Genomic DNA, 22,575 nt, shown 5'->3' on the forward strand with positions numbered 1-22,575 from the left:
TTTTCTTCTTGGGCTACTGGGTGAAATCCTAAATGACCAGAGAATTCCTGGAAGCTTGGCATTCAGACAAATCAGCCATCAATAGACACATAGAAATAAACCATATTTACACACAATTCAAAAGAGACAACAAAAGAGCCAAGAAAGAAACAAAAAGATCAGAACACATCCAGCAGCCAGCTCCCAGATAAGCAAGGATTAACATCAGACAAACAATTGAACAGAAAACAATACCCCGATTAAGGAACTACCTAGGAGAAACCTGTCAGCCCACCAAGGTAGACCAGATAGTAAGCACGGCCAGATGAGCTAATTCTACTTTATTGTAAGGTTACATTAACACAGTCTTGCAAGTCTGAAAGTACATTCCTCCCTCTTCCCTCCTATACAACCCAAGAAACTAGGTAGGGTGCCTTCTGAGCCACTTGCCCTACTAACATGCCTGCTGTGGGCTAAGTTGCCTTTTATCTCATTGTTCCCTTGGCTATGTTTCTTCTCCCTGTCTCCCAAGGTCATTCCCACATACCATTACAAAACCACAACCCCACCAAAACTGGCAGGGCAAGCTTGTTGTTGTTCAGTCGTTAAGTCGTGTCCAACTCTTTGTGACCCCATGAACCATATTGCGCCAGGCCTTCCTGTCCTTCACTGCCTCCCTGAGTTTGCTCAGTTTCATGCTCAGGCAGGGCAAGCTACTGTATATAAACAGGCAGCAAACTCCACATTCACTTGCACTGATGGTGTTACCTAGTTGAGTAATAAAATGTCTGCAAGCAAACAGTGAAACTCAGAGAGCACCAAGGACTCCACAGTTCAACTCTGAGCGATATATATTCTTGTTTACTGAAATCAATAATGATTGCTTACTTATTAGGAAAGAAAAATAGCTTTTTAATGTATATATTATCAACAGATTTTTAAGTTAATACATGTAGACAACAATTAGATTGTGGCTGTACAATTCTTGGCAGGATTTCAGAACCAGATGGATAGTTCCACATGTCCAAATGGCCTCTGAGTTTTCCTTTTTAAACAACAATCAGACATTATATGATAAGTGCTTTTAAAACTGAAGATACTTATTTTTAAAAAAGGTTTCTAATATTACCTTTTGTAGCTCTGCTACAAAATCTTTTTGGGCATGACCAAGTCCTTGAATATATTTAAGTAGGAGCTCTTTGAATGCTGACTAGAGCCAACATCTCATAGACTGATCTAGCAAAAGGGACATTTTGCCATAATGTTTTCTGCCTCTCATACTGAACTGCCTGGTACATAGAACCACTAATAAGTCATTCTGTGCTTATATGCAATCATCCAGCTGGAAGGCAATTTTCTCATCTTTTATTTATAAGCACTCCTTAGCTAGGACTTCCACCACTTCCCACTTAACGACCCACATGTCTTGGGGTTACAACAGCAACCAGGACTTCCAGGATTGTCATTGCTAAGCAATGCAGTCATGTGACATCATGCTTTATGACCACATTGTTTAGTGATGGCAATCCTGGTCCCAACTGCCACTGTAACCTGAGGACTACCCGTAAGGTCATAGCAGTAATGGAAGTGAAAGTGGCTGTCCTATATTTTCCCTGAATCTTGCTCTCCAACAACCCATTTAGTACCATAAAGTACTTCATGCTTTTCACTGTAGGAATTTGGATTGGGAAAATGTGGCAGGGAAAAATCTTTCCTACCCCAGAACCACAGTTCTGATCCAAGTCTTTCCCTGTGCAGCAAAACTTGAATTTGATATGAAGAGATCTTCATTACAGACATCCAAATTTCTTGTCTAGTTTGGTCTTGAAAACAATAGGGAATAAAGGAAGAAGTAGAAGGCAAGTAAACCAAATGGCAGTGAAGAATGACAAGAGAGGAGAAGCAGGAGAGAAGAAAGCAAAGGGCCAAACCATATAACATGATTTCCCTCAAAACTGTCTGTCATACAGAAAAGAGGAGGGAGAGGCAAAACTGGACCATAAAAGGTAAGCAAGAAAGAGGTCTTTGCAATGGGAAAGTGCTCAACACCTGACCTCTTAACACTGGGCTAACATCCCCAGCATGGTACCAAACAATGTTGATATACTTAAAGACATGCCTTTGGGGCCAGGACTTCTTGCATTAAAAAAAATCTACTGTAATTTTTGAGGGAGGAAGCTGGCATGTTGCAAAGCTTTGCCTCACCTTTATTTTCAGTAATGTCTCTAGAGCCCAGTTTTTAAAAAAGTAAGTAGTAATGATAGGCCTGGGGCTTTGTCTGAAAGTATGTCCACCTTTGCCTGGGAAAAAAATGTTATATTATGTCCCCTATCATAGCCATTTTGTGCACAGGAAAATCCACCTAGCCACAATTTTGTAAGTTCCCTAAATTCAACATGCATTCATAACCAAAAATGTTGGGGACTCCTGATGGTAAGCATCAATTGACTACAAATGTTAACTATACTTCAGTGTTTTCATAATTAAGAATCATAGTTATATTTCATTTTTTAAGAATAGGAATCATCAAAATCTCAAGCCTACAATAAGGTGTACAAGCATTTTAATGCCAAGGGTGGGAGCTGCTACTAGTGCCAGCTCATTGTAAAACTGAAGTTTTTTTCTAGGGGGAGCTTCACTTCATTTATTTTATTTGGGGGCACCGAAGATGCGGCTGATGATGCAGTGATATAACCAGTGGAACAAGGCCAATAATGTTAACGTGAAAAATAGACTGGCTAAACCTCAAGAAAGCCTAACACACATTTTTCACCTTCAGGGAGCAAAAAGAAAGGTTAAAAAAAAATGTGCAGCTAAAAGCCTGTGGATTTTGCCTATGAATCTGGGAAGCACAAGATGGCTGCCCACCCCATGGTAAGGTATTGTAAGCATATCCGTGCTGTAAGGAAACCAAGTTAACTCTTTATTAGAAAAATACAAGTCAGAAAGAACATTCTTAAAGCTAATCATAATTTTCAAATAACCGATTCTCCTTGCTCCAAGAACCAAAACATACATTTAAAAATTAGGCAGACTTCCCAATCTTTAAATTTTACTGATATTTTGAAATGCAAGAAATAATTTTAGGTTAACATCTCAATCAATTACCCTGCTTGGAAAAGGTCAGTCAAGATAAGTATGAAGACAGCTATCAATTTATTTGCTAGTGGTTACTAAAGTAAGAGAAATACAATTATGCCGCTATGTTTAAAAGAACTAGAAATCTAATATTTAAAACTATTATACATAATTTAAAGATCAAAAGAGGATAAAACAATGTTACCTTTCTCAGGATTTCAAAAACAACATGCAAATTTCACATCTACTTATGTTAACAGAACTTCAGCTTACAGTCTTTTGACTGCTTCTAAATACTGGGCCCCACAGGGTTTTCATTAGAAAATAATATCTGATCCAAGTATATGTAGGATGACTTTGGTTTCTGTGAAAAACAAAAATGTCCACATGGAAACATTTCACCTCAACCTTTATAAAAATGACCCCATTCATGTGACTGCAGACCTCTCCAATATCAGATGCCCTGTTCCATGCTGTTCCAAATGTGATCAGCAATATTTATAGAAAGAAACAAGCAAATACTTGCATATTTTGCTCATACTGAAATCATTAGACATTTATTTATTAACCAAACCTCACTAGAATTCACAAAAGGCAGCTGAACAAAAACTAACAAAATTCTTTAATGATTCATTTGAGAAATTGTCTTAGGGATAAATCTATAGGTAAATGTTTTTAAACAACCATGCAGACCAAAGGTACTTACTCATACAGCAAAGGGTGCTTTGGGGTAAAAAAAGTTAAGAAACTTTTAGGTGTGTGTTCTAATAAGGAATAATTTATTCTGTTATGAAATCGCTCAAACACTTCAAAACTGAAGACCAATTAGTTTAATTGTATTGACTACTCACTGTTGCATGTACAGAATTATAAAAAAAAAATCTAACTTTAAAAGAGATAATCCTATCTATACACAAAATCTTCTTGTAAATATATTCAAACAAGTGCAAGTCAGGAAAAAAAAACCTTTCAAGCAATGCCATGATAGGTATTTATTTCTCACATTCACCTCATATAACAATATATCTACTTTAAAAAATTATATTCCTTATCTATATACCTGGTGGGCAGTGACATTCAGAGGGTACTTCTCTTGCTGTACGTAGTTTGGCTAATCCTTCACTCAGTTTCTGTCAAGAAAGCAAATAAATGAATGAATGAATGAATGAATGAATGAATGAATGAATGAATGAATGAGAACAAATGTTATCCATGCTATTGCTAAACATACAAGTTCTGGCCAAACTGAGGCCAAGTCCCATTGATTTCAATGAGAAAATTAAGCAAATATTTATATCTCTTCCACTGGAAATTCCAAAACTTGCTCAGCTTTGATTGGATCACACCCAGTATTTAGTTAATTTTATAATAATAGACTGCTTCAAGCCAAATAATCTACACAAACCAGCATTTTGATTTTTTGTTCCTTTCTATTATTTTATATTTAATATGCAAAATTGCTTACTAATAGTTGAAAGAATCCATTCTTAACCATTCATTGCACCTGTTCCCCTGGAGACTCTGTAAAATCACTCACTGAGACCCAAATAAAGCAATGCTATCCTATGCATTTTCTAAACTAAAGGAATTATCTTTATAGACAATTGTCTATTTGTAGACAGGATTATGCAGCTTTCACATTTAAAAGGGAGGAAGCTAGAAAACAAAGGTGCACCATTGAATTTTAGAATAGTTGTTTCTATTCAGTTTTAAGGATCTATGCAGCATAGATGAGTAGTAAGCATCAAACCAATCAATCAAATAATAAATAGGAGAAGGATGGACACATTGAAAACTAGAAATATTAGTGCTAGATTGAAATAATGCTATTATTGACAATTCAGCAGCCCATGAAAAAAATTACTTATAACTTTCTGGTGCACTACCTCGTGGTTATTCAGGTGTTGGAAAGGAGTTGTGACAAATGACTCGCTCCCATTTTCTAATGAATTAACAGAAGAACTCAACCACTGCAATCTAATTATTGTGGTGGGAAGAGCAATGCAACTTTTCCAGCGTGTATTACAAGCCCCTGAAAACTTCATTTCCAGTTTCAGAACAAAGACTCTGGGCATATTTTGAAATAGCAAGGGCTTTGTAAAATTAAGATCCTGTGATATTATTGAAAACTGGATGAGACATTATTCATCCATTATAATGGTGGCTCAGCTCAGTCTACAGAGAAGCTCTCTAGAATGAGGCAGTTAGGCTAGAAGATTTAGAAAATTAAGAAAGAAAACTCTGCTTATTTATTTAATGCAGCTCTGAAATATTTTGAGACTTGCATTATGCACTGATGAAGTTATATCCATGGATTGGTAGGGAAGCCAATTTACACAATGTACTTTAGGAATGTGCAAACCCTTCCAAAAGGTGCTTCAGAACATAGGGGAATACTTCGTTTGGGCTGTGGGTTCAAGCTGTCTCTGCATATATGTACAGACAGTTACCTCCCTGCATTTTTCCCAGCAAAGCAAAGTGGCTTTGCATGCATGGACATGCAGAAACAGCTGGAAGTAGCATCTAAAGCAGTTGTTCAGGCTTGGAAAAAGATACAGCTGCTTTAACCGTTTGAAAAGTGGATGTGCTGTCCCACATCCAGAAGCACCTTCTCTAATATACAATAAAGTAACAATTTTTTCTTTAGGATAAAGGCTGGGAAGTCAAAGCAGAGAAAAACACAAAGAACTGCTCTTTTTAAAAAATAACAAGTTCTTGTCCTTAAGTGTTTTCCAAGACAAATTCATTTGAGAATTTCATAACTGCGGAGTTTCATCTAGAGACGTGCTCCTGGGACATTTTGTGCAGTGCAGGAATGAGGGATCATACTGTGATGCCCTCTTTGGAGCTCTCATCTTTCACTTGCATGCCATCACTGATGTCTTTGCAATGACATCTATTCTCTTCTTTGGCACTGACCTGTAACAACTAAAAATAACTGCCTGGTAATATAGAAAATGGACATTAACATGTTTTAGCAAAAAGGGCTCCACTATTTTCAAACATTCTTCAGTCATCCACTGAATGAGGTAAGTCTAAAGACAATCACTTTAATTTAATTTGTGTTTACAATAGTCAAATAATACAAATCACCCAGATCTCCTGCTTTAACAGCAGGTGGAGGACCTTTGAACAATTGCATCTTGTATGCCAGTTGCAGCCATTTTTGGAACAGGGGGCTTAACTCATGCCTTTGTTGTCAGGTTCGGTCAGCACGAGGCTTCAGGGAAGCACGGGGTTGCAGGGAAGCTCGCAACCAGACCACGCGGAATCCACCGGCGGTAGCTAGCGGGGAAAAGAGGAACCGAAAGCGCCGCTAATTAACGAGCCACCTGCGGCCAGCTAAACAGGAAAACCGCAGCGGAAGCTTTTAACTATGAACTGATAACGGCGCGAGCAAGCAAGGAACGGGGCCGCAGGACAGCGAAACAAGATCGCAACGCAGCACAGAACCCGCGGGTCTGCACGTAGCAGGGAGGGACCAACCCAGCCGGAGGGGGACTGGCAATCAAGGACAATGGACTCTGACCGACCCTGCCATCATGAACGATCAGGGGGGACATTGGGGGGCCTAATAGCCCACAGCCGCAACACGATCATGAGGCGGGAAAAAGCGCGGGAAGGGGGGAATATAACAAGTGATGCAATTGTACCAAGCCAGTCCTGGCTTTGCTTGTGACTACTACATTACGCATGAGTAAACCTTCTTTGTGAACCACACGTGTCACGAGAGTTTCTCTGTCGAACGGGGCAAATCTCACATAAAGCCAGGACTCACCGTCAGCGCTACCCGGTACCACCGAGGAGCGTTTTCTTTCTCAATACAGGCATGACCAGCGACGAGGAATCCGTGGGTCAGCTGGAGCGCGAGGGATCCAGGCTCGCGGAAGGGCGGTCGGAGCCGCCCGGGAGCGACGGGGCAGCAGCCAGGGCCGGGCGCACTCCATCCGAGCGGTGGTCGATGGGCGTGAACCAAGGACCAGACGATTCAGGCGTTACGATGACCCGGGGTTCGGGGTTCCGGAACCGTGAGTGGAGCGAGAAATTCGCCCGACTAGAGGAGAGAGTCGAGCGACGCCTAGACGCCGTGGAGGCGATGCTCCAGACCCTACTACAGAGAGTGGGGCCACCGGCGGTGAACGAGGAGGCGAGCGACAGGGGGGCGGTCCGACACCCCCGCCGGCACCACCCACGGCGCCCCGGTCGGAGGACCAACGGGCGGCAGACGCCCTGAGACTTCGAGGTATCACTGGGAAGTTCTCAGGGGACCCCGAACAGCTGCCGCACTTTCTGACGCACGTCAGGGGGTTCATGCAGAGGGGTGGTCACCTATTCGCTAGAGACGAGGACAGGGTATCCTACGTGGCCGAGCTGCTAGATGGCCAAGCAGCCAGCTGGGTGATCGGGCTGTACGATGCCAACGCGGCGGAACTACGGAGTTTCCCGGACTTCATGCAGGCGCTCCGGGACAGATTCGAGGACACATTGAGCGCCAAGCGGGCGGAGGACGACATCCTACAGTTCAGACAGCGGGGCAAATCGGTATCGGAATATGCCCTGGAGTTCCGGAGGTTGGCCGAGAAGCTCGCGGACTGGCCGGAGTCCCTGAAGGTGAAGTATTTTAAGAGGGGACTCAACCCAGAGATCCTGGAACGGGCACTGGGGCGGGACGACCCGTCCACAGTGAAGGATTGGATCTGGCTGGCCGGAACGGCGGAATCGGCGTGGCGGCAGATCCAACAGAGCACAAGACGACGGGACCAGACGAGGGACCGGCCGAGGGAGAGGACCCCGAGGAGAGACGGAGCGGTCGACGGCAGTCCACCGGGAGGCGAGAGGCGACCAGAGCCCCGAATCTGTGCTTCCGATGCGGAGGCAGAGGCCACCGAGCGGCGCAGTGCCCGACGGAGCGGGAAGGCGCCCCACCACGGCCCGAAGTCAAAACCCCGCGTGCGAACGGGAAAAGGACCGGTGACCGACCGCGGAAGGGGGCAGTGGCGGCGGTGACCGAGAAAGGACGCGGGGGTGGTCGACCCCGGAGACAGCATCCTCCGGAGAGGACTCGGAGCCGGCGGGAAACGAGGCGCGCTCGCACTGAATGGCGTCCCAGTGCGAGCAGGGGAGTCGAGGCGCGCGGACCCAATAGGAGACGAGGACTGCCCACCGTTCCGGGTGAGGATACACGTCCGGGGGTGAGATCCGGAGGGAGGCGCAGCTACGGGCGCTACTGGACTCGGGCTGCACCCACTGCTTGATGCACCCAGCGGTGGTCTCGGGGCTCGGGCTACAGCTGAGGCGCCTCCGGGAGCCCATTTCATTCAGCCAGTTAGATGGCACGCTGGCAGGGGGGGGGCCAGCTCAGTATTACACCGAGCCGGTCCAGATGACGATCGGGAGTCACCGGGAAGAACTGAGGTTCGTGGTGGTCCCGGTGGCCGACTACGCGGTGGTACTCGGCTTGGCGTGGCTGCGGCGGCGGAACCCACGAGTCGACTGGACGGCGGAGGCAGTGCGGTTCGGGGTCGACAGACCGGCGAGGGGCGAGAGCAGAGGGGACCGAGCCGTGGAGACGGAGGCAGCCGCAACCACCGGCGGACCAGCGGAGGGTCCGGGACACCGGGAGACGGGGCGAGAGCAGATGGGGCCCGAGACCCGGGCGGCAACAGCAGCAGCAGCAGCGCCGGGACCCCGGAGACCCGCCACGATCCCGAGGCGAGGGGAGGCAGCGGCGACTGGCGAGGCGACCGCAAAGCGAGGGGCCGGACCCGGGGAACCCCCGACGGGCGGCGGAATCCCGAGGCAGTATCGAGACCTGGCGGCAGCGTTCGGGGAGAAGGAGTCCGACCAGCTCCCACCACACCGGCCCAGTGATTGCGCCATCGAGCTAGAGCCAGGAGCGACCCTGCCTAAGCCGAAAATGTACTCCCTGTCGAGGAGGGAGATGGGGGCCCTGCGCGAGTTCATAGACAAGAACCTAGCGCGGGGATTCATCCAACCCGCGAAGTCACCATTAGCGGCCCCGGTGTTATTCCGGGAGAAGAAGGACGGCTCGCTCCGTATGTGCGTAGACTACCGGGGGCTGAACGCAATCAGCACGGAGTACAAATACCCCCTCCCCCTGATGAAGGACTTGATGTCGCATCTGTCGAAGGGGAGGGTGTTCACAAAACTGGACTTGCACGAAGCCTACTTCAGAGTTAGGATCCGCGCAAAAGATGAGTGGAAGATGGCGTTCAACACCCCGCTCGGAAGCTACCAGTTTTCCGTGATGCCGTTCGGATTAAAAGGGGCCCCGGGGGTATTTATGCAGCTAATAAATGAGGTGCTGCACGACCTACTCTACCGGGGCGTCCTGGTCTACCTGGACGACATCCTCATCTACACCGAGACCCTGGCGGAGCACGTGAGCCTGGTGCGCACGGTGCTCCAGAGACTGCTGAAGGCACAGCTGTACGCAAAGCTCTCGAAATGCGAGTTCCATCGAGAGCAACTAGACTACCTCGGCTACCGAATATCCAGCCGGGGAATTGAGATGGACCCGGCGAAAGTAAGGGATGTCCTGGGCTGGGAAGCGCCGCGAACCCGGAGGCAACTCCAAAGCTTCCTAGGGTTTGCGAACTTCTATCGTCAGTTCATCCCGAACTTCGCCCAAATCGCCCTTCCCCTAACCGACCTGCTAAAAACCAAGGGCACTGGGAAACCCCCAAGCCCAGCATGGCACTCGCGTGGACTGCAGAATGCCAGGGGGCGTTTGAGGAACTAAAACAGCGGTTCACCGCGGAGCCGATCCTGCGCCATCCCGACCCAGACCGGCGGTTTATAATCCAAGTGGATGCATCAGACGTGGCAACGGGAGCAGTCCTGCTCCAACCCAGCCCGGAGGGGGCCATCCACCCGTGCGCCTACGCCTCCCGCAAATTCACCGAGACGGAGAGGAGGTGGATGGTGTGGGAGAAAGAGGCGTACGCGGTCAAGTGGGCGCTGGCCACGTGGAGGCATCTACTGGAGGGGGCAACTGAACCGTTCGAGGTGTGGACGGACCATAAGAACCTCGAGGCCCTGAAGACCCCGCGTAAGCTATCCCCCAAACAGGCACGGTGGTCCCAATACTTCGGGAGGTTCAGGTTCACACTGAAACACATCCCCGGGAAGCGCAACTTCTTAGCGGATGGACTGTCTCGCATGCCCCAACACGCCAGCCTACGGGAGGAGATCGTGGACTCCGTCATCCCCGCCAGCAGGCTGGCTGCAAAGGCGGTGACCCGAAGCCAGACCAAGGGGGAGCGACGGGACGCGGCGTCTGAAGTAAGGCAAGGGTTCGCGGAGGCGGCGGAGCGGGACGATTGGCTCAAGCAGAACCGAGAGGCGCTAACCGGCCAAGAGGGGTTGTGGTGGCACGAAGGAAAGCTGTACGTGCCCGAGGGTTGCCGACGGGAGGTCATGGAGAGAGCCCACGACAGCCGGAGCGCGGGGCATTACGGCTTCGTAAAGACACTCCACTTAATCCGGCGGCAGTTTTGGTGGCCCACGCTCCGGAAGGACGTGGAGGCGTACTCGGGGGTTGCCCGGTGTGCGCAACAGCGAAAGGAGCCAAAGGCAAACCTAGAGGCCTACTCCAGCCGGTAGCGGAACCCGACGGCCCTTGGCAAGAGGTCGCCATGGACTTCATAGTGGAGCTCCCGGAGAGTAAGGGGAAGACCGCCATTTGGGTGGTCACGGACTTATTCTCCAAACAAGCGCACTTTGTAGCGTGCCGGCGAGTCCCCACGGCCGAGGGGCTGGCGAGACTGTTCGTGCAACATGTCTACCGACTCCACGGCGCACCTCGACGTATCGTCAGCGATCGGGGCGGCAACTTCATCGCGCGGTTCTGGCGGGAGTTCCTGAAGCGGGTGGGGACGAAACAAGCCCTATCCTCCGCGGCGCACCCGCAGACGGACGGAGCCACGGAACGCCTGAACGGGGGCTCGAACAGTACCTGCGCTGCTACGTGGGGCACCAACAGGACGATTGGGCGGAGCTACTACCATTCGCGGAGGTGGCATACAACAACGCCGTCCACAAGAGCACCGGGTTCTCTCCGTTCAAAGTAGCCACCGGGAGAGATTTCGTCCCCATGCCGGAGCTGCCTCAGCCGGAATCCCAGATCAACTCCCTGGACGCCTGGTTCGCCCAAATCGACGAGACCCGGCGAGCGGCGCACGCGGCATTGCAAAGAGCCAAAGCCGACTACAAGAAGCACGCGGACCGCAAGAGGCTCCCCGAGGAAAAGTGGAAAGTGGGGGACCAGGTGTATCTGTCAACCAAAAACCTAAAGACGCACCAGGCATCGAAAAACTCAGCCCGAGGTTTGTGGGGCCGTTCCCCATTTCGGAGGTCATCAATCCGGTGACCGTCAGGCTGACGCTCCCGAAAAGCCTCGGGAAGATCCACCCGGTGTTCCATTGCAGCCTGCTAAAGTTGCACCAGCCGGGGAACGCCTGGCACAAGGCGGAGGGAGTACCACCACCCATCATGGTCGGGGGGGAGCAGCATTTCGAAATCAACCGGATACTGGACGCCCGGAGGCACAAGGGGCAGACCCAGCTCCTAGTGCAATGGAAACATTTCCCCAAGTCCCACAGCGAATGGGTGAGTAAAACCCACATAAGGGCGCCGGACCTAGTGCGGGACTTTTACAGTAAATACCCCGGGAAGCCGAAATAGGACCAAGGGGGGGGAGTTGTCGTCAGGGGGGCGGCATGTCAGGTTCGGTCAGCACGAGGCTTCAGGGAAGCACGGGGTTGCAGGGAAGCTCGCAACCAGACCACGCGGAATCCACCGGCGGTAGCTAGCGGGGAAAAGAGGAACCGAAAGCGCCGCTAATTAACGAGCCACCTGCGGCCAGCTAAACAGGAAAACCGCAGCGGAAGCTTTTAACTATGAACTGATAACGGCGCGAGCAAGCAAGGAACGGGGCCGCAGGACAGCGAAACAAGATCGCAACGCAGCACAGAACCCGCGGGTCTGCACGTAGCAGGGAGGGACCAACCCAGCCGGAGGGGGACTGGCAATCAAGGACAATGGACTCTGACCGACCCTGCCATCATGAACGATCAGGGGGGACATTGGGGGGCCTAATAGCCCACAGCCGCAACGCGATCACGAGGCGGGAAAAAGCGCGGGAAGGGGGGAATATAACAAGTGATGCAATTGTACCAAGCCAGTCCTGGCTTTGCTTGTGACTACTACGTTACGCATGAGTAAACCTTCTTTGTGAACCACATGTGTCACGAGAGTTTCTCTGTCGAACGGGGCAAATCTCACATTTGTCACCTCAGAACTGGACTGCATGGAGCTGCCCTTGAAGACTGGTCAGTCACTTCAGTTGGTTCAGTAACTGGCCTGAATAGATACAGGAGTACCAAGGTTCACTTATGTGACATCACTACTACAGAAGCAGCACTGGTTGGTAGTTAGTTCCAAATGCAATTCAAAGTGCAGGCTATCACCTTTAAAACCATACATAGCTTAAGGCCTGGATATCTCCAAGACCACCATCTCCAAGATGAATCTTCTCCTTTGGTGAGATCTGTCAGAAAGGGCTTGCTGAGGATCCCAAATCTGAGGAAACATCATCTACAGGGAACCTGTGCTACCTTGTAAATATAGGAAACTTGTTTTTCAGACTGTAGATAATAGGCTAAGAAGACATTTCTATGCATTAATCACACCAATCATGTTATAAAAAGACCCATCGCATAAGGTAGCAAAGAACTTACGCAGGAAGGTACAGGTCAGGTTTTATGATCCAAAAATTCCAGTGTCTCTATATAAATGCAAAGAGTATTCCAGTGACTCTATATACAAACTAGCCTGCTGCTAGAAGTGGATGGTAGGATGGTGGAAAAAAAAAGATGATGATGAGATGGCAGCAAGATGAATTTCAACAGAAACAACTGTGAAGTCTTAAATTTGGGTAGGAAAAGTCAAGCATGATTATAAGGTGAAGGAAACATGCCAGGTAGCAGTATATTCAAAAAGAACCTGGGTCTCTTGGTGGATCACAAAGTGAATATGAGCCAACAGTGTATGATACAGCTGGGGGGAAAAAAGCAAATGCAGTCATAGACTGCATAGACATAGTCACAGACAGTCATAGACTGCATCAACAGAAATATAGTATCAGTAGTAACGAAAATCACTGTATCTCTTTATTCAGCATTGGTCAGGCTGGATCTAGAATATTGCATCCACTTTTGAACAACGTTTTAGGAATGACACTGGAAAAAATGGAGCATACCCAGAGGAAAACAACCAAGATGATAAGGGATCAAGAATGAAAAATGAATGAAGAACAGCTGGACATGTTGGATAGGTTTAGCCTGGAAGATAAACCTACAGGAAGACATGATACTTGACTTTAGGTATTCAAAGCACTTTTGTCCTGGGAAATGATGGAATTTCTTTCACTGGTGAAGGGAGGTGAAAAAGCTACGGAGAGGTGATTCCTACACTGGGCAGGAGGATGGATTAGATGATACTAAGAACTTCCTTTTAAAACCCAATACTTTGTTTAGCTTAGGAATCATAATAATCCAGACAACAGATTGTCCAGCTTCTCCTTGAATATATTCTGTGAACATGAGCTCATCACCTCCCTTGATAATTAGTTCCAGTCAAGTTGCTTTCCTCCTGTAACTTAAGACCATTATTCTGTGTTATGCCTTTGGGGATGATAGAAACAGGTCCTAACTGTCTTCTGTATGACATCTTTTCAGTGTTATCATATCCTGACCCACTTCAACATTTTTCTCTTCTCAAGGCTAAACCTTCCCAGTTCCTCCCATCTCTTTTCATAGTTTCTAATCCCCTGATCACCTTCATTGCTCTTTTCTTATCAAGTTCAGTTTATCTAACTTCTTCTCAAAGTACAGTACCAAAAAAAAACAAAAAAAACAAAACAGAATTGAGGTGGGATCTGACCAGTGCAGAACAAGGTGGAACTCTTCTTTCCTGTGATTTGGAAACAATTAAACCTTCTCTTAATGACATTCCATTTGATACTTAATTCGAGTTTGATGAAGAACAATTGCCAAATATCTTTTTAAAGATAGCTATATATGCCCTTAATTGTCATGCTTTCCAGCCCACACATAACTAGCTTCCCAATCCAGAATGTTATGGGGTACTTTATCAAATGCTTTATTGAAATCAAGATTCTTTATGTCCATGGCCATCCAACTGAGAATGTTACAAGTAAAAAAAAAAAGTCAGTTGCACAAGACCTGCTCTTGACTAATCCATACTGGTTTTTGGTAATCACCACACTATTATCAAGGTGTGTGCAGACTGATTGTTTTATTGTCTGCTCTAGAATCTTCCTATATAAGACTGTTTCAAAGTTGTGGAGAGCCACAGAGATGACCTTGGAGAACCTATGCAGTGACAGTTACAAAAGCATGTTTTAGGCCTGGGAAACAAAGTGTTATGGGAAACATAGCCAGGCTTTCAAGATTCTGCTACTATAGTCTATATTATTAGAGTTCCAGTCAACTTGAGTCTGTTTCCTGATCTAGCCTACCTTGAAGGGCTGGCAATAGTTTCCTGGATCCTTCTTTTCCCATTTTTGAAGTTAGAATTTCCTGTGACATTTGCCTTCCTTTCATTATCTAACATTTCGCTTGTTTTCTGGGATTTCTCAAAAGTAATACATAAAAGTTCAACCAGAATATTAAGTTTGTTCCTATAGTATGGTAGGATATACAGTAGGTCATGCAGCCTTGGAGATTTAAACTCATTCAAAATAAACCAACATTTCCTGACCATATATCTCTCAATCTCAAGCTTCAGTCCCAAGCTTCAATCCTGCCCCTTCATCGTGCCTGGTACAACAAATACCTTCTTGCTGGGAAAGACTGAATCAGAATAGGAACTGAGTAGTTCTACCTTTGTAGCTGGTTGTGTGTTAACATCTGGCATTTTGCCATCTTCACTGAGCAACTGGTGTAAATATTCTTTTCTCTTCCTTTTATTTTGAATGTGCCTGAAGAATATTTTATTGTTGTTAGCATTGTTCACCAACCCCATTTTATTCTGATTTTTAACCTACCTGACACTATCTCTACAATTATGAATTATGTTTATTTTTAGTTCTTCTTTCGATCCCCCATATGTGTCTTTTTTTTCCAGATCTTCATTAAATATCTAAAACACAATTCTCTAATGAATGAATACATTAATCCCCATATTCTCCTTTGTATGCCAGTTTTAAAAAAATAATATTAGAAAAGACTTTTTAAAGTCAGGCATTCCAATCTTTCAGTCACTCAGAAAAAGAAAATAAACACAGCAGGAGACTTAATAAATGTAAGATTTATAATAATGGTTCATTGATTTAGCATTACTGTATAACCAAAGCAATCCAGATTTTAAAAAGTTCAGCAAGTAAGAAACTATTCTCAATCAGAAACAAAATGGAATGTAAATGATATCTGGATAGGTTTGTAACTTTCAGCTAAATTTGAAAATTAAATCTCCCATCTTTCTTTGAATATTTCTGCAGCATCCACTATTTGTATTAGAATTTCTTTTTTTCATAATGACTATTTCAAGAAGGGATTCTTCATTACAATATCACTTCATTAAACTGCAATCATACTATTACACTACAGTAGTAATTTCCCCATTTCTCTTGGCTTTTGTTCATCTATTTGTAAATCACAAGCCAGTGAAGTTGGACTGAACTGTATTGTATAGACTGGCTACAAAATTCAAAACATTGGTACGAAAGTGCTATTTATAGCAGGAGAGTGTACTCCAGGATATCTTGCAAGCTATCCTGTGACAGTTAAAGAGGTCATGAAGAACTGTATCTGAGACTAATTGAACGATTACCCTATTTGAATGCTCTGTCAGTAATATAGCAGGCTTAAGAATCAAAGGACATACTTATTCATTTGGAACTACCTATATTTAATAGAGGGATTTTGCAGTTCTGCAGAAATTTTATTCTTGAAATTGAATTTAAACTCTGTGTTCTTCTTTCCTTGACTGCTCACAATCAACATTAAGTGGAGTTAGCGTATAGATGTTGCTGTCAGATTCTGCCCTGTTTTTGTTTAAACGTTAAGCAATTTCACGCCAATTTTCCAGTCTTGGAGATATAGCTACAAACTGAGAAACACCATAAATTGTTTTCATCTTTTGACATGGATTTTGCATCAAGTATCTACATCCAACACACTTCTGGTCTTTTAAAGAAAGCAAATGATGGGTGCTTTGCATAGGATTAGAAAACACACCATGAAAGGGATTCTTAGCCTTTCTAATTCTTCTCTAAAAGTTGGCTGCAACCTGTAAAATCTCATGAGCAAAAAGCCTCAAATTCTATAAACCTGTTAGATAAAACTTAGTGTGCCATATTTACTTATCTATCAGTATTTGTAATCTGCCCCAATTTAACAGCATACTGTTAAAACAAGCATACACCTGGAAACAGAAACAAACAAGGGAAAAACAACATAGAAATGCAATCCAATGCAAAACCTCAGATAGGCATTCTCAATCAATCAATCAATCAATCAGCAGGGACCAAAGGCTCACTGGAATAAAACATATTTAATTGATTTTTGTGATGTCAGCCAGGGAAAGCCACACATACTTCTGGGAGGGACTATTCCAGAGAGAAGGGGGCTACTATCAAGAAGGACTATTCCTCCTTATAATTCCAGATATGCAATTTTACATCATGTTTCAGAACAGCAGCCATCCTGATTTATTGCAGAATATAATAAGGAACAATACTATAGAATCTTAATCTCTTACTATAGCATGCAATGTCACATTCTCTGTTGATATTATAATACATTTCTTTGTTTTTACAGTGTCACAACCTCCTCACTTCACATCAGCGGTTCCCCTACGAAGAAGTGTAATCAAGTTATGAGTGGTATCTAACATTTTGCACTTAACTGAGTACTTAAGAAAGTCCCTTTAATTTCCCTCTTGTCAAGCTTGACACTTGGTGGCTACATAGACATGTCCATGTAATTTTCTTGGCAGTTATACAAAAGTGGCTTGCTACTGCCTTGTTCTAGATTGTTTTTCTGATTTTCTCACCTAGCCTACAACCCTAGGGTTTCCTACTGGTCTTGCATCCAAGTACTAACCAGGTCACACCATGTTTAGCTTTGTTCCAGATCAGCCCAGTTCAATGGGGTGGGGGAGGGAGGGGGGATGTCTTAATTGTGATAGATAAGTAAACTGAGATTAAGATTTGTCTGGGTGCAGTACCAGTCAAATCTGTGTATTAATGCCAACCAATCTCCAAGATATGGCCCACAGTTTGCAAATCTTTGCAACCCTATTTTCCATGCTTCATAAATAAAAATTAGCTTCACTTTACACTTACTACAAGGCTCTTCCTACCCTGGGAAAGGTTGCTAAAGTGTTCTTGATTTTAAGAAAGGTTATTACTGGAGCTTTCCCCAACCCTACACAATATGATGATTATCAGTAAGTTTGAAATGTTTTAGCTATTTATAACAGAAACCACCTCTCACCAACCTGGAGCCCTCCGGATATGTCTTAAATTACAATGCCAACATGGCATTCTGGAAATTCAACTGATACAGACTGTTTTGAGCACCGGCTGTCACATAATTTAAAAACACAAGATAATGAAGTAGTCTAGAAATCCAGATTTCACAAATGTATACTTACAAATATTTACTAAATATAATATGCATTTACAGTTTTGAGAGTTGTAACCCAACATTTCTGGAGAATATCAGTTTAAAAGAGGATGGAGGAGACCTTGTCATCTTCAGAAGACTTTTACAATTTCAGAACTGTAGTGAAGAAAACATTCTGTACATGCTCAAAATATACATTTTTACATACATCCATGGCTGTTGATTAAACTGTGAAATAAAGCAAAAAACAAAAATGATCCCAGAAAAAGGCAAAGGCAACCCATTTCCAAAATGGTGCCAAGAAAACTGCATGGATGCATCCACCAAGAGTTAACCTCAACTAGAGGACATCTTTAGAAATGAATATGTGTAGCTCAGGGTTGAACTGTGGAGTCCTTGGGGTTCTCTGAGCTTGGTTCTTTTCTTGCAAATGTTTTTACTTATATATTGTAGAGCTTTCAATCTTGCAATTAAAATAGGGTGTCCTGGCAGATAAGACTGGATTAAAGCAAGGTCTGAATCCTTGCTCAGTCATTTAGTTCAGAGGATACTCTAAGACAAGTCATGATGGTTACATCCATGCAACATGCCAATGGTTTACTGAATTGATTAAACTGCTAACATACTAAGCAATGGATTATCTCACTCTAGCTTAGCCTGGTTTGTTGTGATGACAACATGGACCAGGTGTTGAGGATAGGGTCTTCACCAGATCCCAAGCAATTTGAGGAAATCTGATAGAGTACCACAACCCAAAACAGCCCATAAGCGGTATCATTTTGAGAAGCTAGAGAACAGGGTCCCATCTGCCTGCTTTCAGTACTGAGTAGCTGTCTTGGACTGTTACAGCAGAAACGCCACCCAATGCCCTAGGAGGCGCTTTGAAGACCAACAACCACGCCGCTTCAGCAGAACGAAAATCCAGGACGCAGCGCCTTCCAATGCCCACTCAGCCTTGGACTGAGGTGCGACAGAGCTCTCTCTTCCTGCATTCTTGGGTCGAGCCCTGCTCTGCCAATCAAAAGGCGTCCGCGGCTGAGAGTCGGTCAAAACGCAACCCTGCCCACCTCCCATTCGCAGCTCCTTCCGAGACCTGGCGGGGAGAAGCCAGACCTTTCTTCGAAAGTTTACTTGAGAGAAGCACGTGAATAAGGCAGCCTCCGGCCACCCCGCCCCGCCCTTGTCCCCTTCGCCTCACCCCGCCCTTGTCCTCACTTACCTCCTGCAGAAGGTCGTCCACCTGAGGCTGCAGCACGGCGAGCAGAGGTTCAGCGGCCAACGGCTCCCCGGGGCTCCAAGCGCGGCTGGCCAACTCTTCTTCCAGGGCCACCAACCGCCCCTGCAGCTTGGAGGTCTTGGCGCTGAGCAGAAAGCAGGCGCCCACCGAGAGGAGCGAGAAGAGCAGCGAGAGGATAACGGGGCCCCTGCTAACGCCCCCGGCGCATCGGCCGCCGCTTTGGGGCGCAGCCTCCGGCGCCTTCTCTCGAGGCCCGCTCATCGCGTGCGCGCTCCGTGAGGAAGACGCGGCGAGCGCTCAGGTCCTCCCCAGGGAGCGAGGGAGCGGCGGCTCCTGCGATCCTCTGGCTGAGTAAGCGCTCGCGCGGCGGCGGGCGCGGGAGCAGCTCTTGGCACCCGTTTGCTGAGAGAGCGGGGCAGGAAGTTTGGGAAGTGTGGCCTCTTCCCTAGCATGGCCCTCCAGCTGCGCGGGGCGGGGGCAGGGAGGAGGGTAGGTGGGTGCCTGCCTGCCTCTCCCCCCTCATCCCTCTGGCACTGGGGAGGCGGAGGCGGCGTCCACGACTCGAGGCTCTCCTTCCCGGGGGATTCCGAAACGGATAGCCGCCCCCAGCGCCTTCGCAGTCTCCTCCCAGCCCAGGCCGGGGCTGCGCCAAGCACCCCAGCTCAAAAAAGGAGAGAGGGCTAGAGGCTCCGAGCGGGACACCTTCGCCTCGTTTCTCCGCCTGCCCGCCCGCAGCCGCGGAAGGATTCTTCTCAGCTCGCCGCGGTCGCCCCATCGGTTTCTCGTATGAGGGCAGGAGCAGCGCTGAGATCTCTATTCGCAAGCTTTGGGTGAGGGTTGACTGGTAGAGCCATTTCGAGTCTTACCAGATAGGTTGGAAAGACTGGGATGTATGTGCAAATGTTCCAGCTATTCCCATTTTCGGTTGCATGGCAATATGTTCCATTGAACTCAAATGGGGCTCCCTTCTGAGTTGGCTTTGCTTTGTACCAGATGGAAGGGATGGTTAGCTCAAAAATGAACTATCCATCCAACAAGTTATCTAGAATCCCTATGAAGTTGTATCTTCGGTACTTTTTTTACTTACATGTTATAGGGTGTATGGTCTTTAATTCTCAAATGGCTCCATTGCACCCCAAAGAAAAACACCAAATACAATTTATAACCCACAACTTATAAGTATACACTAAAGAGGCCATATTACTGAGATGGAATTGTAAGAAGAGCCCTGCTGGATCATGTTACAGGCCCATCTAGAATGTGTGACACAGTGGTCAGCTTGATTCACTTGGGAAGCTCCTGAACCTGGACTGGAGGCTGACGGCGCTCTTCCATTCCTACCGTTTAGGGCTGCCTATGATTCAGGAGGTAGCAAACATTCATCAATATTAGTAGCCATTGATGGCCTGATCCTCTATGATCTTCCACAATGCCAGTAGCAAATTCTAGTTTAATTGAGTCCCATGTAAAAATGTATTTCCTTCCATCAGTCCAGAATCTCCCTACATTTAATTTCAATGGAGAACTTTGAATTCTAAGGTGGTGAGAGAAAAACTCATTATCTAAGCTTTGCATGATTTCATGCACTAAGTATGTTTCCTTTTGTTCTAAGCTAAAGAGCCTCAATTGATGTACAGTGGTCTTTGAAGAGGAGTTCCTTTAGCCCCTAATAATTTTGATTGTCCTTTTTTGCACCTTTTCTAACTCTAAAATAATCCTTTTCAAAGTGTGATGAGCAGTACTCTGAGTGTGGTTGCACCATAACTTTGTAATGATGTACAATAGTTATATTTTCACTTCTTTATCTACTGGTTCCAATAATCAAATTTCAAATAATAATAATAATAATAATAATAAATAATGATCAAATGTTGTGGCAGCTGTACAAAGTTGACATTTTCATCAAACTGCGCACCATAACTAAAAGTTCTCTTTCCTGGTCAGTTACTGCCAACTAAGAACTCATTAATGTATTTAGAATTTTTATGTCAACATATATATATCACTTTACATTTGTTCACACTGAATTTAATTTGCCATTTATAAAAACATTTCACTCAATTTGGAGGCTTTGGGAGATTTTTATAGCCCATTTTTGATGTTACCACACTGAATAGTTTGATTTCATCAGCAAACACAGCCATAACTGCTCAGCCCTAACTTTAGATAGTACATTAAGTATCTCAATTTTACAGACTACTAGTTAGCAGACTTTACATGCAATGGACAACATTTGAGTTCAGAAATCAGTTGTCACTAAACCCTGAAGCCCAACACTACCCATTTTAATTCAGACGTTACCAGATTAAAGTCCATGGTGTCCAAAGCATTCTGGGATAATAGACATAATTAACATAATTTGCATCAATCTACATTGTTTACATTATGTAAGAGATATAAGTTGGAGGCAAGTGATGTCAGTTATGCTCTTTTGGATTCAACAGACATTTGGCTTTGACATTTCTCCCCAAATGCTCCATAAAATCACACATGCACATAAGCTAAACAACACCAGTTCCAACAACAATCCCTGGAGGATTCCAGTTTATATATATCATCAGTGTGAAAACTGGCCATTTATTCCCACTTTGATTCCTATTTTTCATCAGTTGTCAATGATTGCTCCGTCCTCTTACTTGAGGGTAGCTGAATTTGCTCAGGAGACTTGATTTTTTTTTTCAAAATATACTGTTGGATTAGTATTGTCTACATGTTTGTTAACACCTCAAAGAAGTCTAGAAAAACAAGATGTACCTTTAAAGGAGCTCCTTTGGTTTCTTTTCATCCAGCCTCACTCTTCCTTGCATTTGCTTATTTTCTTTTTAATAACACTTTCAATAATTTTCTCTAGAACAGATACAAAAGTAACTGGCCTAACACCTTTATTGCCTCTTTGATCTTTTTTGAGTCACACTGGCTGTTTTCCAGTTCTTGAGGAGTTCTGTGTTCTTGTAAAAAGATCAACAATTTCATATTAAAGTTCTTCAAAAACTCTTGGGTGGATACTGTTTGGACTTGAGGTTTTATTTATTTTTAGTATGTCAATTTGGCTTATAATTTCATCTAACATTACCTCTTTGTCCTGTCTACACAATCTTATGCATATTTACTCACCCATAAGCCCCAGTGAGCTTGGAGGGTCTTATTCTAGTATGCATTAGGCTTCCATCTTAAAACATTCTTTTACTTGAAGGTAATATATATTGAACTCAGTTGCACAGAGGAGGAGATTAGACCCGATGGGTCTAAAGGGCCCTTTTTAATTCTATGAAATGTAATTCTGTTTACTTGGACTTTCAAAAGGCTTTTGATAAAAGTCCTTCACCAAATATCCTTGAGCAAACTTAGCAGTTATGGAATAAGAAGGGAGGTTCTCTTTTGATTAGAAAGAAAGCAGGAATAAAGGGCCCTCGCAATGAATAAATGTAAATAATGAGAATGTAAACAGTGAAGGGATGCCTTAGGACCAGTTTGCTGACAACACTCAATTATTTAGGATGGTTAAAACAAAAAATGTATTGTGAAGAGCTCCAAAATGATATTTCTAACTGGGACTTGGGTATTAAAAAGATAAATGTAGTTCAGTGTAACACTGAAGCAAAAAAT

At 45.3% G+C, this 22,575-nt stretch overlaps 1 protein-coding gene across 1 annotated transcript in view; it reads right to left on the reverse strand.

The window, feature by feature from the left end:
- Nucleotides 1-20,860, reverse strand: part of COL23A1 (collagen type XXIII alpha 1 chain) — a 328,339-nt gene extending 307,479 nt beyond the window's left edge. Inside the window, exons 1-2 of the mRNA XM_088133808.1 lie at nucleotides 18,952-20,860; nucleotides 4,118-4,187 (exon numbers count right to left, since the gene is read on the reverse strand). Coding sequence (XP_087989934.1) covers nucleotides 4,118-4,187; nucleotides 18,952-19,230 — 349 coding nt within the window. The 5' untranslated portion in view covers nucleotides 19,231-20,860. The remainder of the gene's footprint in view (nucleotides 1-4,117; nucleotides 4,188-18,951) is intronic.
- Nucleotides 20,861-22,575: the final 1,715 nt, after the last annotated feature.

This window comes from Python bivittatus, unplaced genomic scaffold (genome assembly GCF_059951505.1).
Source record: "Python bivittatus isolate LINGU-HERP-01145 unplaced genomic scaffold, Pbiv_v1 ctg000080_np1212, whole genome shotgun sequence".
NCBI lineage: Eukaryota > Metazoa > Chordata > Lepidosauria > Squamata > Pythonidae > Python > Python bivittatus.